The sequence below is a fragment of the Centropristis striata genome, chromosome 18 (assembly GCF_030273125.1).
Source record: "Centropristis striata isolate RG_2023a ecotype Rhode Island chromosome 18, C.striata_1.0, whole genome shotgun sequence".
NCBI classification, from domain to species: Eukaryota; Metazoa; Chordata; class Actinopteri; order Perciformes; family Serranidae; genus Centropristis; species Centropristis striata.
In genome coordinates, this window is record NC_081534.1 from 26,672,410 (window position 1) to 26,688,481 (window position 16,072).

Consider the following 16,072-nt stretch of genomic DNA (forward strand, 5'->3'; position numbering starts at 1 on the left):
GCGCCGGTTTAACTTACCTGGGATGAGGATTTCTGCTTATTTTTCACAGGTGGAAGTGTGGATTTAAATGTGAAAGTTTGGATCTTCTCTTTCCGGGATTTTTTTTTCTCTAAAAGGGGGTGGCAGTTGTTGATTGGAGATGTACGCGTCTTGTTTAACACATCAGTTAATCTCGGATGGATGCTGTCGATGTTATCACGGCTGCTCTGGCAGGTGATCGCGTGTCTGCACCGTCGCACCGTGGATACCTGAGAGAAAATCCCTCCGTGGCCGTTCCTCGAGGAAACTTTGTGAGTGGGACGCGGTGGAGGATGAAGCCGGCGCACCTTTCGGCGCTTCCGTGCGGACGCAGAGCTCAGTGACTTGCTCCCTTTACACGTGTTATTAAAAAAAATATAATTTATGAGTTGTGTGGATGGATTTGTGAGCTGGAGAAGAATGTGTATCCGGACTGTGGAGTCCTGTTCGGGCTGGAGGGGAGAGCAGCGGATGTGCCAATCTCTTCCTGGGACCACAGGTGTTCCCTGTAAACAGGTAGGTCACAGTGAGGGGGGGTTCTTCATATTTAGCCTGTATCTGTAGTACATCACTGAGAGAAATAAAGGAGATCATTAGTATTTGGAAAACCCTAAAAGCTTCTGCAAGGATTTACTAAATAACCCACGTGTTGTGTCCCGTACTACACTCCAAACTCCATTAAGAAATCCAGCAATTTTGTGCTTCATTGTTTATCGAACATTATCTTCCTTTACTAGGATTCTAGCTTTTTCATTCACCCTCAAAATAAAGTTACATTGATCTGATTAAAATGTGGATTTGGCTATGTTCACAAATGTTTTTCGCACATGTTAACCCGGAAACACCGGACACCGGCAAGTGTTTGGAAAAAAAGTTACAATTTTGCAGAAACAAAGTGCTGCACATGTAATGCCGAATTGGCAAAAATACCATTGTTCTTTGCGACATGCGTTTAATGATACAGGATTAAGTACTGATCTTTGCATAAAGACAAAATGTCTTTGCATTTTTGCAAAGATTAATCCTTAATCATGCCGAAATTGTCATTGGCACTTTCGTCAAAATGTTCCACGACAGACAGGTTTGGATGCGTGTTTTCCAACTAAATCATGACGTATACCTCACTGTGACTGATGATTGACAGGATGTCAAAATCTGATGTCATAATTATCATGTCAGGGCGTCTGGGAACAACTCAGATGGAACATATGCATCAATTTAATAAATATTTCTGTTTATTATTATTTTTTTTACTTCTGTTGAACGTGAAACCTCAAATCTAGCATAAGAAAAATGTCTATCAAGGTCTTTTTATGCATCTGATTGTTATTAATCTTTATTAGAGTCAGAATGAATTACAGATGATGAACATTAGAGGAGCTCTATCAGCTTTGATATTCTAATCATGAAGTGCCTTTTCGTTTAAAAAAAAGTGTCAATAATAAAGCTTTTCTTTGTTTTAAAAACCCTGATGTGTTTGAGACATTGTTGGTTCTTGGCAACTTTAATTAATATGACCATTTTCTGTTTCTTTTTTCCTTTAGTGACCAAATCCCAAAATGCCGAGCTGTGGATAGAGAGGCTGCCCTGTGGGTGGAGCTGACCTGTGTCTACCTCCCTGCACCTCCTCTCCTCTCCTCTCCTCTCATCATTTCCTAGTTCCTCCACCTCCCCTTCTCCCTCCTCTCCAGCCCTCCATCCTCCCCTTTACTCTCTTCTCTCCCTGTCTCGATCCCACCACCTCCTCCTCTTCCTCCCCCCGCAGCACACATGCAGGCCAAGAAGCGGTACCTGCTCGTGTCTGTGGGGGCTGGTCTTCTCTTCCTCGTCTACCTGTGGGCTCTGCAAATCGGGGACTTCCAGCAGCACCCGTACCAATATCACCAGTTTCCCCAGTACCCTGAATACCACCAGTACCACCAGCAGGAGTACCAGTACTACCACCACCAGAGCCAGGAGGTGTACCAGCCCCAGCCTTTGCCCCAGAGAAGCCCCTCCAGACCGCCGAGGCACTGGCCCGAGTCCACCCAGCTGCTGGAGCCGTACCTGGAGGGAGGAGAGCAAGAGGTAAATTACATTTAAAGGAAAACAAACCTGCTTTAGTAGCTGAAACCAAAATGATTTACAAGCTGTTGTGGAAGTATGTGTACGTATCAAAAGTAAAAGTCTTCATATGCAGCAGGCACTTTACTTGGTGTTATTTTAAAGCTGCGGTAGGCAATTTATTTTGGTGTCATTGGGCAAGAAATCCTCAATAACCTTTCAGAATATTGTATTTCAAGTGGTTGGAGAGAAAACTAGACTTCTGCAGCTCCTCTTGGCTCTCAGACTTCAGAAGATTTAACCTGTGACTCTGGCCAATCACAGAGAGCCATTTTAGGGAGAGACCATCCTATTGGCTGTTCTACTTATACAGATGCATCACCTTCAGATTTTAAAAACCGGATTCATTAGCGTGCTGCTAACATACACACAGCTTCGGCTAAGCCAAATTGTTAGATAAGAGAGACTTTATTGTCGTCCTTTATTATGCAGTGCGATAACATTACATAAAGCAACAAAGTAGTGTAAAAAGTTTATCCAGTTTGTTGTCAAGGGGGCCGACCTTTGCTGTAAAAACAGTCGGGGGAGCTGGTCTGCTGGGGTTAGCCTTTCACCTAGCATGCATTACATCCAACTTGTTTACCTCGTTCACTGGGTTTATCAGACCTGGAGTGGCTGCTGCGTCCATGCACGCCACTACGTGAGGTTTTATCTAGCTGCAGGAGGAGAGCTCCCTTTTCCAGTTTTCTTAAAGTATACAATTCCATACAAGACAGTAACCGTTAAATGCTTCAAAATGCATGGTTGAGAAGTGTAGAGTTTGTAGCTGGTTTCATGGCTTTAGGGCCATATTAGTCACAAGATGAATAATCAGCTGATTGAACACATCATTTCTTACTTTTATTTTGTCTTTTTTATTGTGAGATGTTTAATAGAGTAACTTCTTCAGGACTCTAAAAACTGATCAAATGATACAATCTGAGAGGAAACATCAGCATTTGGATGAACTAGTCAAAGTTTGAAATGGGCTTCAGAACAAAAATGGCACTTTATGATTGAGGAAAGCCAGTTTTTCAACAGTGTATTTGTCTGTCTGAACGCAGTCATATGCAGCCTTTGCTTTGCCTTAAAGGGTCACAAACCAGGACAGTTAAGAACAAGACAGTCACCATTAATCTTCTTGTGCAGACTGTTTATCAGAGCTGCTGTAGCAATGAAACCGCAAGTGAGGATTGATGAAGAAGCGTCTGAAAAGTATGATTTAAATACACGTACTGTACATAAACTGTGTGTGTTTGCAGGAGGACAGCCCTCAGCTCCATCACCAGCACACCTCGCCTCGGGAACGACGTGCGATCCGCGACAACATCTACAAGAACAAGCGCTGCCGCATGGAAACCTGCTTCGACTTCGCTCGCTGCCAGTCGGGCTTCAGGGTTTACATCTACCCTCCGCAGAGAGGGGACGAGGTCTCCGAGACCTACCAGAAGATCCTGTCGTCCATCGAGGAGTCTCGCTTCCACACCAAAGACCCGTCGCGGGCCTGTCTCTTCGTCCTGGCCTTGGACACGTTGGACAGGGACCAGCTTTCGGCTCAGTACGTCCAGAACGTCCGGCTCCGCATCCAGAGCCTGCCGACGTGGAACGATGGCAGAAACCACCTCATATTCAACCTCTACTCCGGCACCTGGCCGGACTACACCGAGGACCTGGGCTTCGAGGTGGGCCAGGCCATGTTGGCCAAGGCCAGCGCTGATGTGGTCAACTTCAGACCCAACTTTGATATCTCCATCCCTCTGTTCTCCAAGGAGCACCCGCTGAAAGGAGGCGGCATGGGTTACCTGACGCTCAACGACGCACCGCCGTCCAGGAAGTACCTGCTGGTTTTCAAAGGGAAGCGGTACCTGACGGGTATCGGCTCCGAGACGAGGAATGCTCTCTATCACATCCACAACGGGGAAGATATTATTCTGCTGACTACATGTAAACACGGCAAGGACTGGGAGAAACACAAGGACTCTCGCTGTGACCGGGACAACGAAGAATACTCAAAGTAAGTCAAACTTTTGGATCTCTTTACCTTCGCTGCTTCTTTGTGCGCTTTTATGATGCTTTTGGCTTTGAAGATGTATCATTTAAAAGGGTTTATTAGTGTTTGACTGGCCCACATTCACAGTATGTGGTGGCCTTAGGTGTTCTCATTCTTTCACTCCAGCGTTGATGTGGTTTTTGGCATTTTTTCAGTCTTTTTGTCTCTGCAGAGTTGGTTGTTGCTGGTGTGTCGTCCTGCAAAGAGAGCAGACGGCCTGGATTAGCACTGTGGCAGTTATCTCATTATCGGCTCTTATTTGCTGTTGGTTATTTCAAATGCAGCGTTTGTTGCACATCATCACAAGTGCTCGCTGGGCCCGTGTGCAGGAATGTGCACACTAATGCTGTCGATCATTACAAATGTGGTTTATTGGCTGAAAAAACTCTCCAGCTGCAGAGTGTTGGCGGGACGAGACGCTGTGCACGAAGCGCCTCGGCTTCGTTTGAACGAAACGGGTTGGATGCTTTTATGAACGTTTCACAATTGTCATGGGAGTTGAGCTTCATTGCTGTGCTCCTGAGACAACATGCTACGAAAAATGCAAGCGTGTGTATATGGAACATGTGTGTGTATATATATGTATGTGTGAAGGAGAGAGAGAGAGAGAGAGAGGTGTAAGAGGTGTCGACGGTTAGGAGAAAGAAGTTTTGTCAGCTCAGCAGTTGGTCGAGAGAAAAGTGATCTGAGCCGAGGAGAGGAGTTCACCTTTTGAAATTTTTAGCGAGAGCTGACAACTGAGAGAAAGGGAACCATTGCATGCGGAGAGAAATGGGAACAACATTCTCCTGCGTTTTCCAGGATGTGTTCGCCCAGGAGTCATCTGTTGCATATTTTAGCTTTAGATAATGCAGAGACCCAAAGGAGAACCACTGTGGAGCCAGCAGGAAGTGCCTCCGAACAGCAGCTGAAATTTTGCATCTATAAATATTAGGACAGTGATGTATTCCTCACTGTTCTGGCTCCATTCTCGTGCGTTATATCTGAAACAAAACGATGACTGTGAGGTTTAACGTGGTCTGAGAATGAACGATGTAGTGCTTTGTATACACAGTTTCATACCCAATTTAGGCCAAAGAAGCAGAACAACAACCATACAGGCAATAACACAAAGGGTTTTTTTTAGGGCAAAGCAGTTGAATGTTGACTTGACTAAACTCAATCTGACTGAAGCAAAGAGTCCCAGCAGGACAGGCCTGCCTGGCAGAGCATCATGGGAAAGACACCAAGTTTCTGAGAGTGTCAGACAATTCAATGTTTCCCCATGAAAGTGGTAAATGTAACTGTGGCTCTGTGCTCTTTATAATGTCTCTCCGATCAGCAGTAAAACATAACCACTGATCACTATCTAACTTTAAATTAGCTTCAACTTAATGCAGACTGAGTCATGTGTGAGTGTTTCATCCACCTGAAATAATTAGGTAATTAGGCAGAAAGGCACCAAAAAGTCTTGACATCTAAAACTCTTGACTCTAAAGGAACCACAAGAATCCTGCACATTTCAGTTAGAGTCATTTTTGAGACTGATGCTGATACTGATTTTAGAAGTGGACAATTCATAAATAACTGATACAGTGTGGATTATGCACTGACTTTTCACCGCTCTGCAAATGCACTTTCAAAGGCTACTTTCCCAAACATAAACCTTTTATTAAATAATATTTTATATTGTTATGAATTATTATACAAACAATAAATTATATTGTCAACCAAATCCGTAGATGAAAACTGAGAAAATGAAGAATAAATAGGAGTAAGAGAAATAGCTAAATTAGCATAATTACTGTTCAGTTTCAGTCAATTTCTGACTATTATTTATATAAAACATAATGAAAATATTTCATGTCTTACACCATTTCTAAGTCACGTAAACATTTTCTACATTATATATTGTGTAAAAAAGTTTTCATAATAGCACATATCAGACAGCATATGCACTGATGCCGATAGTCCAATATCGGTCGATATTATCAGTCAACTGATTTTTGACTTGATTTAGAACTAATTTCAATCACATCTGTCCTTTTTTTTTTCTCCTGAAAATGTGCCGTGCTCTCTGTATCAAATACCACTTTTCTCCTTAAATGGATATTGTGGATTTTTTTTTTAAGTAGGGTTGTATGAGGTTCTCATCCATCGATGTATTTCCTACAGTAGGTAGAAGTCGGCACGCCTTCAGTTCGGAGAAGGAAGACTTATTTAGCCAGCTAAATACTACAACAGTTCCACAACTTTAATAATGTGTTTAAAACTTTTACGTCTAGGTATGACGACAGGTTGATCTACTAGTGGTAGCAGCGCTCGTATTTGAGAGCCGGAACAAATTTGTTGTCCTTTTGCTTCTTCAATTTTCAATACTGTGATCAATGCTAAGTGTTAGCTGAAAGAACAAGAACAGTTCAGTTTTTCTTGACATGAAAAGATCCAGAAATCCACTTTACTTCCTCCAATCGACAGCCCAACTCATAACACACAAAAGTGCATTCGGGACTTTCTGAAAAAACACTTAATTTCTTTACAAAAAGTGCATCATGTGGCGTTAAAAGGCAGTTTCAGCACTGCAACAGAACCTGTTGAGGCACTGAAAAGAAAGAAAGGAGCTAAAATAGCTTCAAGGTCCTACAGAGACGGAAGAAAAGCAAGAGGTCGATGAGCAGAGAGCGAGAGGAGGAGAAGAAGAAGAAGGAGATGTTTATGGATTTGCTGTACAGTCAGCAGGACACCTCTCATCACATCTGACCATCCGCTCCACTCTCTGCTCTCCTCCTCTCTTCTGACCATGAAAAGCTATCATGAAAGATGTGACAGCGATCTGAATTAAGCGTTTTATCTGCCGCGCTGTAAATTGAGCCCTCAGCCTCGGCGGTATCAAACATTCTTTGGGAGAGAGACACTTCTGTATGGCGAGGCTCTAATTGGTGAAGCCGGCTGTTATCTATGTACAGTAAAACAGCTTGAGTTCAATCCAGCGCCGCTCAGTGGGAGGTGAGATCTCTATCTATCCCCTTCATTCACAGCTTAATTCAATTGGAGGGCAATTATCGACCGCCCGAGGCTTCAAGATCCTCGTCGGTTTCTGTTCCCATCAGGGAGGCTCGCTGCGTAGGATCCCCCCCCTCCCCTGCCTCGCCTGAACCGGGTGATGTCTGTATCGATGTGCTGTGTGTAAAACACCAGAGCAGGCGGCAGCAAACACCACAAGGAGGCTTTCTCAGTCACAACCTCCAGATTCAAAAGATTGCGAGGCTGCTTTGTTTGCAGACGGATGAGGTTAGACGTGACGATCGGGAACAAACTTTAGTTCTTGTGGGTGAAGAACAATAAAACTGACTCACTGACTACTGATAGATAGATGGATAGATATACTTTATTTATCCCAAGCTGGGAAATTACAGTGTAGCAGCAGCATTACACACAGAGACAATAACAACACAATTAAATAAAAAGAACAACCTAGGCATACTTCAAGCAATAAAATATAAAAATACAATAAAAAATAAAGTGTAAAGAAGGAGTATGTATTAAGGGGTAGAATTCCAGTGTAGAATAAATATGAATATGCAGTATAAAAATGTTGGTGCCGTGAAACAAATAAGGTGCAATAAACAGTGTGCATAAAAAACACAAAGTGCATAACGACGGTATGTAATGAACTATTAACTATTTGTTATTGTACAGTGTGATGGCATGTGGCAGGAAAGATTTTTATATCTGTCCCTTTGACAACGGAGCTGGAGCAGCCTGTGAGAGAAGGTGCTCCGCTGTATGCAGATTGTTTTCTACATTATGACCAAGAGTGCATGCTATGGAGTGCTAGTAGTGCTTTTTTCGACAGTGCACGCTGTTGGAATCCCTTCTGTCAAGCGTGGATTATATCCCCATACTGAACCCAAAACCATTTGTGTTTCAACAGTTTTATGAGCCACATTTGTTCATCCGGAGTACATTTTAATGCACTGCAACATCCTGTTATTATACAGACAGTTTGCAGTTAAACAAAAAGCTTTCCTTTTTCATTGTTGCTGCTGCTGTAAAGTCACACTCGCATTAATATTTACGCTCTCACTGAGAGATAGAAAATAAGCAATAAAATGTCCTAACAGACGGTGATTGAAGAGAAAGTTTAAAGCAAACTGTTGTTTCCAGAGCACACAGGATCACATATTCAATTCTCTATTTGTTTATTTTTATCTCAAAACATTGCATATTGGAGAATTGTCTGCTCTCAGCATGTGAGCTGCTGCTGATAAAGTGTTGGTGCCGGCCTGTGGAGCGAATGCAAATAAGAAGATGTAACAGTGATTACAGTCCGTGCACTATCAGATGTACACTGCAGGCCATTAGGACTCCTATTTAATCATATTTAGTATGTTTTCACTGCTTTACCTCAGAGAGCCCTTTATGATGGGGAACTGAAGCTTATATTGGTGCTTTATTCAAAGCCACCAGACTCCATTGACAAAAACAATAATTTTACACTGCAGAACTAGAGGTCGACCGATATATCGGCCGGCCGATATATCGGGCCAATATTTGCGTTTTTTACTTGTATGTATAAGCCCATTTCACTGAGCCAGCAGCAGGCAAGGCTTGGTGCAACATCTGCCATTCACTGGTGAGCTGCTGATGATACCGGAAAAAAGAAAAACACATCAAATATGTGGACTCATCTGAGGCGCCACCACCTCCAGGCCTAGAACAACATACACATTGTTTGCTATCCAACTGTTAATATGTTTGGTTTGTTTTGTTCATAAATGTTTCTTTTGTTGTTTAAATTGAGACTTGTATAACATTTGTTATCAATGTGTCATTTTTATCATGTAAATAGAGGGAGAAAAGGCAATATCGGCTTCAAGAATCGGCCCAAAAAAATCTTCAGCACATATCAGGGATCGGTTAAGACTGATGTCAAAATAATCGGTATCGGCATCGGCCTTAAAAAACCTGTATCGGTCGACCACTATGCAGAACACAACATTTACTGATCTACTGTTACGGCCACCTTGTTTGTTTGGTCTGAACTAATGTGATGTCCACAGAAGTTTATTTTGTGCCATCACTCATAACATAGCACAGCTAAGGTAGCTAGTACTAGTGATCACAGTTGACATACTGTGAAAATGTAAAATATTCCACTTTTTTTCCTTTTTGCATTCTTGGTATTAATTAACTTTTTTTAATGGCAGTTATACTAATACAAGCATTGCCGCGTAGTGTCAGCAATTCAGCATCCAGCATTCACTAATTCAGCATTTTCCAGAGCTGAAGCAAATAGCAGTGCTTTCTTCAAAGCCACCAGACTCCATTGACAAAAATGGCAATTTTAAAAATTGCTGGTATACCGTTACCGCCACCTTGTTCAGTTTGGTTGTTTGTGTTGTTATTTGACTTGAGATCCAGACGAACGTGGCATCCACAGAAATATATTCTGTGTGGTGATTTACAAAGTTAGCATGGCTAATAGGGTGGCCATTTCCTTCACATCAAAAAGGAGGACACTTTGCATACACGGGACAAGCAAGCAGATATTTGTTGGGTGTGATCCGGTTTTAAGCAGAGTTATACTCCGATTAGCTCGATGTTAGCCAGTGCTAGCATGTCTCTGATAGCTGCTTTGCCTTTGCTGCTCACATCTACATCGCTTCAACATAATGTACAAGAAAATGAAACTCCCTCTTACTTTTTGTAACAAACCCTTGTTCTCTTGCCCATTCTGGGTTAAAGGAGGTCTTTTGCTTTGGCATTTTCAGACTTTCAGTGCTGAGAGCTTGATTGACAGGTCACCACAAGAAAATGTAACTAATAAAATTACTTACAAAAGGACCTTTTTTGTTATTTCCTCAAAAGGAGGACAAATGAGTGTCCGGCTTAAGGCTGCGCCTGCAGCCGGACAGGGCATTTAAAAGCCGGACTATCCAGCCTAAAGCCGGATGGATGGCCACCCTAATGGCTAATGCTGACTCAGCTAGCGCTAGCATTCACAGCTTACTATTGTCACCTGTGTCACCACTTATTTGAGCATTTCCATTGCAAAAAATAGAGAAAAGAATACAGAAGGAGTCGGTCTCTAAACACCCACAGAAGTAAAACGCAACATGCACATTGATGCATCAGTAATATTAATAAAAACAACAACATATAAAGTGAATATACTTATATTTTCCTCATTATTCTTTCTTACTACAAGGTTTTAACTGCAGGACTTTAACTTGTAGTCGAGCATTTCTACATAATTTCTGCCGCTTTTACAACCAGCATCTGAATCCTTAACTGATGGAAGCATGCACTTGTTTATTTATATTTTCCACTCAGCGCACAGTCACTCTGTCATCATTGCACGAATATGTTTCCATCACTAATTGTTTCATAATAAGCAAAGTAAAGACATTGAATGAATTAGTTATAATGCGCCGTCTCTCTAATTTGGTGCATCCCAGAATGCATAAAGATGCTCAGATGGAAACACAGCTGCTGTCACATCTGTGAATGTTTGGCAGCTGCAGATTCAATATGTATGATGGGAGAAAAGGGTCTGACAGTATTAATTAAAATGTCAGCTGTGGTCATGTGGCCGCCGCCGCCGCCAGTGTGTAGTCGAGTAAGTGCAGTGTATGTGTGTGTGTGTGTATGTGTGTGTGTGAGCTATTTCTTGCCGGCCTTGTTGTGAGATGTTCTATTAAAGCACATCAAAAGTCAGTGTCCTCTTTCCTTGTTGGAGCTTATCTCCCTCACTCCTTCAGTCCTCCCCTTTCCACCTTCATCTCTCTTATTCTTCTCCTCTTCCTCTGCTCCTTCATTCCCTTATCTGTCCTCGTCCTCACTCGCCTTCTCCCCTTTTTTCCCTCCCCTCGTCTGCCCGAGCCAAGCTAAACCGTGGAAAAGCTTTTCCTGCTGTCTCGGTGCATCTTTGATGCAAGTCATGATGAGGAGCAGCGTGAGGAATAATAAGAGACTCTGCCAGTTTCACACACAAATTCAGGACTTTTAATAAACTTTGATGTGTGACCGATTTAGCAACCTAATTAAAGAGACAAAAAAGCAGGATGAACCAGAACTTAACATGAGCTTTTGTGTGAATTTAGGGTTCCTTGTTAAAGATTTCACAGTTCTGAAGATACAAAATGCCCTTTTATCCCTTTAGATAAACAGTATATTTATTTATTTATTTATTTATCACCTTCTTTTCAACTTTTGTTTGTATAGTTGTTCTTATTTGAATTTAGGGTGATTTAAGGATAAAGGCTGTCATATGTTGTACAACTTCATCAAAATAAGGTGTCATCAGTTAGTTAAACAGAAATGATAACGGCCATTCAGACGATTGAATGTATGTTATTAGTCGCAGGTTTCTGCTCCACCTACTAGCAGGTTGAGAAGGTTGTGATCAGCCCGATCAATGGCCGCTCGCTGTTACGTTGAGGCTGCAGTTTCCTAACGACTTCGCCACAAAGCCACTTCTCTGTTATGGTGAAAAACTTCCAGGTTAGGTGTAATAAAAGATTGTTTAAAAGTCAAACAAATGCTGGAAGTTAAGCCGTTATGAGGACAATGTAAGCATTCTAAGTGGCCGAGATATGTAGGTCATGTAAAAACGTGAAACACGGACAATACTTTATAATATTTAGCATTTTGACATGGGACATGAACCTCGGTGTCCTGGTTGAAAGTCCTGGATTTGTTTCACCTCCACTCCCACCCATCCTAAGAGTGACTTTCCATGCTTTATACTGCGTTTTCTCACTTCCCCCTTCGCTTTCACGCTCCGTAACGTCAGTTAAGATGATATATCCCTTTATTAGTCCCACAACAGGGAAATGTCCATTGTTTCAGCAGCAAAAAGTGTACAGCAAAAATAGAAAGAAGCATCAATAAAAATACTATAAATAGAAACAAGCAATCCATCTATCCATCCAATTTCACCCGCTTATCCGGAGCCGGGTTGTGGGGGCAGCAGGCTCAGCAGGACATTCCAGACGTCCCTCTCCCCAGCCACAACGTCCAGCTCCTCCTGGGGGAAACAAGCAATATTAACTATAAAATAAAGTATTATCACTTTAGAAAGTTAGAAACTACATATATAATATTCATCTCCACCTTAAAAAGAAGATTTTGTCAGTCCGTGGCCTAGAGGCTAGGAATTGGGCTTGTAACTGGAGAGTCGCCGGTTCAGGATCGACAGGTCAAGGACTGAAGTGTCCTTGAGCAAGGCACCTACCCCCCCTATACAGCTCTCCAGTGCAGTAAAGTGCTGCCCTTGCATGTTAACTTGTGTGTAAAAAAACAATGGGTTAAATGCAGAGGTTGAATTTCCCCATTGTGGGATTAATAAAGTAATTACTCTTAATCTAATTTTACCAAAACAGCTTGATAACTTGATGTGAGCAAATATTTTTTGCATATCAGAAACCCATGAAATCTAGAACTTTTAAAGCATTTTTAGCCAAACTAACTTCACTGAAACTTTTAACATTTGTATGCAGACCTCTCCTAAAACATTTTCCTTCTTAGATATCCAACAGCACTCAGCTGAAAGAAATTAGTTGCAAATGTACTGACCTTCTCCTGGCCACAGCCGGCCTCTTAATGCAGTAACACAGCCTGGCATCGCCGCACTAATTCACTAATGTGTATTAGTCTGGAACCTCTCCGTTCATTTTGGATTTCCAAGGGGTGCAGACAACAAAAAATGCCTCTGAATAGACCTACAACCAATCTAGCAAACTTTCTAAAATTACAGGTAAACAGACACTAAAATGTGAGTTTCAAGAGTTGTGCTGGGCGAAAAAAAATGGCAGCTGTGATCACCAGAATAATTCTGCAAAAAATACAGTACAAATGTAAACAACTTTACAGAACAACTTGTGAATTTTACTGGTATTCAGTGTACAATAAATAATAAATGAATGTTAATTTACTGGTATTCAATGTACAATAAATAATAAATGTTAATTTACTGGTATTCATTGCACTGCAAAAAAAGAAAAGTTGGGTGAACTCAAAATTTCAAGGCAACAAACTTCAATAAAATTTTAAGTTGGACAATTAAACTAAATATTTTAAGTTTTGTTTTTGAGTTTGCTCAACTCTGAATTCAGATTTTTGTCAACTCAACTGTAAGTTGTACTAACTTATAATTTTATATTATAAGTTATAATAACTTTTAATCCTTACTTCTGCTAACTTCTGCAATGTGCTGAATTGGCCCGATTGTAATGCCGCTATGAAATGTCAGCTAATGTTGCGACCACAATTTTGAGTTAGCATTGATACGCTAATGGCTACTCTTGTAGCTGTAACAAGCAGCGCCGCTAGCATCAGTTAGCCGCTAGCATCAGTAGCCGGTAGCTTTCGCTAATGACCGAATTTCACACCAAAGAAATAAGAGTTAACAGAACTATTGTCCCATGTTGTGAACCTCAACTTAAATATAAGTAACAACAACTCACAAACTTGTTTTTGCGCATACAACTTGCTATTATTGCCCTAAATATCAATCATTTATATTTCCAAGTTTTACTAACTTAAATCTCTGTTTAAGGCCAATACAAGTTGGCTTTTTTGCAGTGTGCACAATAAGCAAAATCTGCATGTCAATTTTGCATAAATAATTAGTATAAAAGCAGCATCATCCTGTTAAATTAGCAGTAAAGGACGGTAAAATCTACAACTTTAATTTTTTTTTATTTTTTAAGAAATACTACAGTTTTAGGATGTAAAATTTACAAGTTGTTCTGTAAAGATGTTGACATATGTAATGTATTTTTTACAGAAATATTCTGGGAGCCACAGCTGCCAGTTTTTTTCTGTAAAAACAACGGGACATTTTTACAGTGCTGGTTTAACAGGTTATTCATAATGAAATCATCAGGATTTACAAATAACAGCCATAAAACACCATTTCTCCAGATGATAATAGTTGTTGTGGAGCCGCTGTGTGTTTGCAGAGCGGATTCTTTACAGGAACTTTAAGAGTTTCTTTGGGGCCTTTAAGCTGCAGATTTCTCCGCCAGCAGCTGAACTCATCAATACATCGAAGGCTTCTGCCAAGGCTGGTTGGAGGGTAAAAGGAAGCGCTATTGATCAGGTTTGACTTCACTGTGGCAGCCAATCAGCAGATGAATAGAGGTTAATGGTTAATGGTCCTGTGAAAGCCAAACATAGATTGGCATTTAGCGCGATAAGACCTTGGCATTTATTTGAGCTGACCCTCTGCCAGTCTTAACGGGAAAAAGGAAGTTAATGTCTCAAAGGGTGAGCAGTCGCTGTGAGGATCACCAGCTGGGATCTTAAACATTTATTTGGATTGATTTAATTAACTTTTTGTGTCTGCACTACACAGAATAAATGGATGATTCAATGAATCCCAAACTACCCTGTGTGAAGGTTGCAGGTAATATTCGCCACCAAATCCTGTTTACAAATATCAATTATTATCAATACTTGACTTTAATGCAAAGGATGTTACTTTATGGATGGAGCAGCAGAGTTTTAGATGCAGGCAAACAAACTCAGTGGGAGCATGAGTAAAACTTTGGTTGAACATTATTTAATGTTTTAATTTGTCGAATAAATTACTAAATATATATTCAATCCACGAATGTATGCTTTTATTTTAATTGTTGAAAAAAAGTTAAAATTATAAAAAAAGAATTTACAGCATGACACTGACACTACGTGAAATAAATGATTTTCTACAATTAATTAATTAATTACTATTGCTTGATCAACAGTAATTAAAAGCGTCTACTACAGTTCAATTTTTAGTTTTTACACGCTATTTTTGAATCAATTTGGCAGTGTTTTACTGTAATTTCTACAAACATTTTTTACAGTGTGATTTTATGCTGTATTACAGTTGATTTTGACAGTTTTTTATGGTGATTTTTTACAGTGTACCTATAACCCATTTGGCTGCCCAGTTAAAAGACATTAAACTTTAAAAATGTTTTTCTCAGTTTTACTCTTTGCATAGTTACTGTTGTTAGTCTTTATAGGGCAGTGTTCATGAGCACAGCCTGAATATAAATGTAATTCATAGGAGAATCTATGAAGTTTTCTCAGTTGCCTAAATCTTCAAACTTTCCCATTTTTCTTAGCAATTCTCGGCCCTCACTTCCAAAAGTTTGAAACAAACAATCCTTCCGCATGCTCGCCCCTCAATCGGCCTTTATCTGTAACTTTGCTTGATCTCTCCGTTTCAGAATAAAAGCTCCAATTTTGAATCACTTCTCGCTAAGAAACGGTAAGTGCCCGTTCCCGTTTGACAGTCCTAACAACACCGAAGGAACAATATCTTTGCCTGGGGAAAACAACAACAATAACAACAACAACAACATGTGATGCTGCTCCGTCTGTCTGCAGAAAGGATGTCATTTTGTGCAGCCGTATGAAGTGTCTCGCTCAGCCCTTCATCACTTTCTCTCCTTGTGTACCCTGAAAATGAGCCAAGAACACAATTCCACTCAATCACTGTTTCCTCTCCTCCTTCACCAGCGTCTCATTTCCGCCTCTCTGCCTTCAACACTCTAATTTCTCCGTTGTCATTCGCTGCCTTTTCCTTCTTTCCACTCCTTTCTCTCTGTCCATTTGTTAGCCTGAGAGCTGACGATCAGTTGAGTCGAAGTAAAGGTGCGCGGGTCGTTTCTAGGATGTTTGCCATCCATCCATCGCCGAGGGAGACGGAGAGGACGGAATTAGAGAGGCGGTAAAGTAGTGGAAACACTGCGTGGCAGGATGGATTGCAGTTTGAATCCATCACATTCTCGCAGACACGCCGCTCGTCAGAAAGAGAAAGAGAGAGAGGTTTTATCAGAGAGAAACAAAGAAGTGTTGTTCTTCTATGACTTTCCATTTGCTGCATGTCAGCGTGCATATTTGTCTCCTTTTGAGTCGAGAAAAATGGTGCGAAAAGCAGAAAGT

At 41.0% G+C, this 16,072-nt stretch overlaps 1 protein-coding gene across 1 annotated transcript in view; it reads left to right on the forward strand.

The window, feature by feature from the left end:
* The first annotated feature begins 211 nt into the window (after window positions 1-211).
* Window positions 212-16,072, forward strand: part of LOC131991322 (exostosin-1) — a 365,225-nt gene continuing 349,364 nt past the window's right edge. Inside the window, exons 1-3 of the mRNA XM_059356692.1 lie at window positions 212-534; window positions 1,563-2,085; window positions 3,363-4,114. Of these exons, the coding sequence (XP_059212675.1) occupies window positions 1,789-2,085; window positions 3,363-4,114 (1,049 nt within the window). The 5' untranslated portion in view covers window positions 212-534; window positions 1,563-1,788. The remainder of the gene's footprint in view (window positions 535-1,562; window positions 2,086-3,362; window positions 4,115-16,072) is intronic.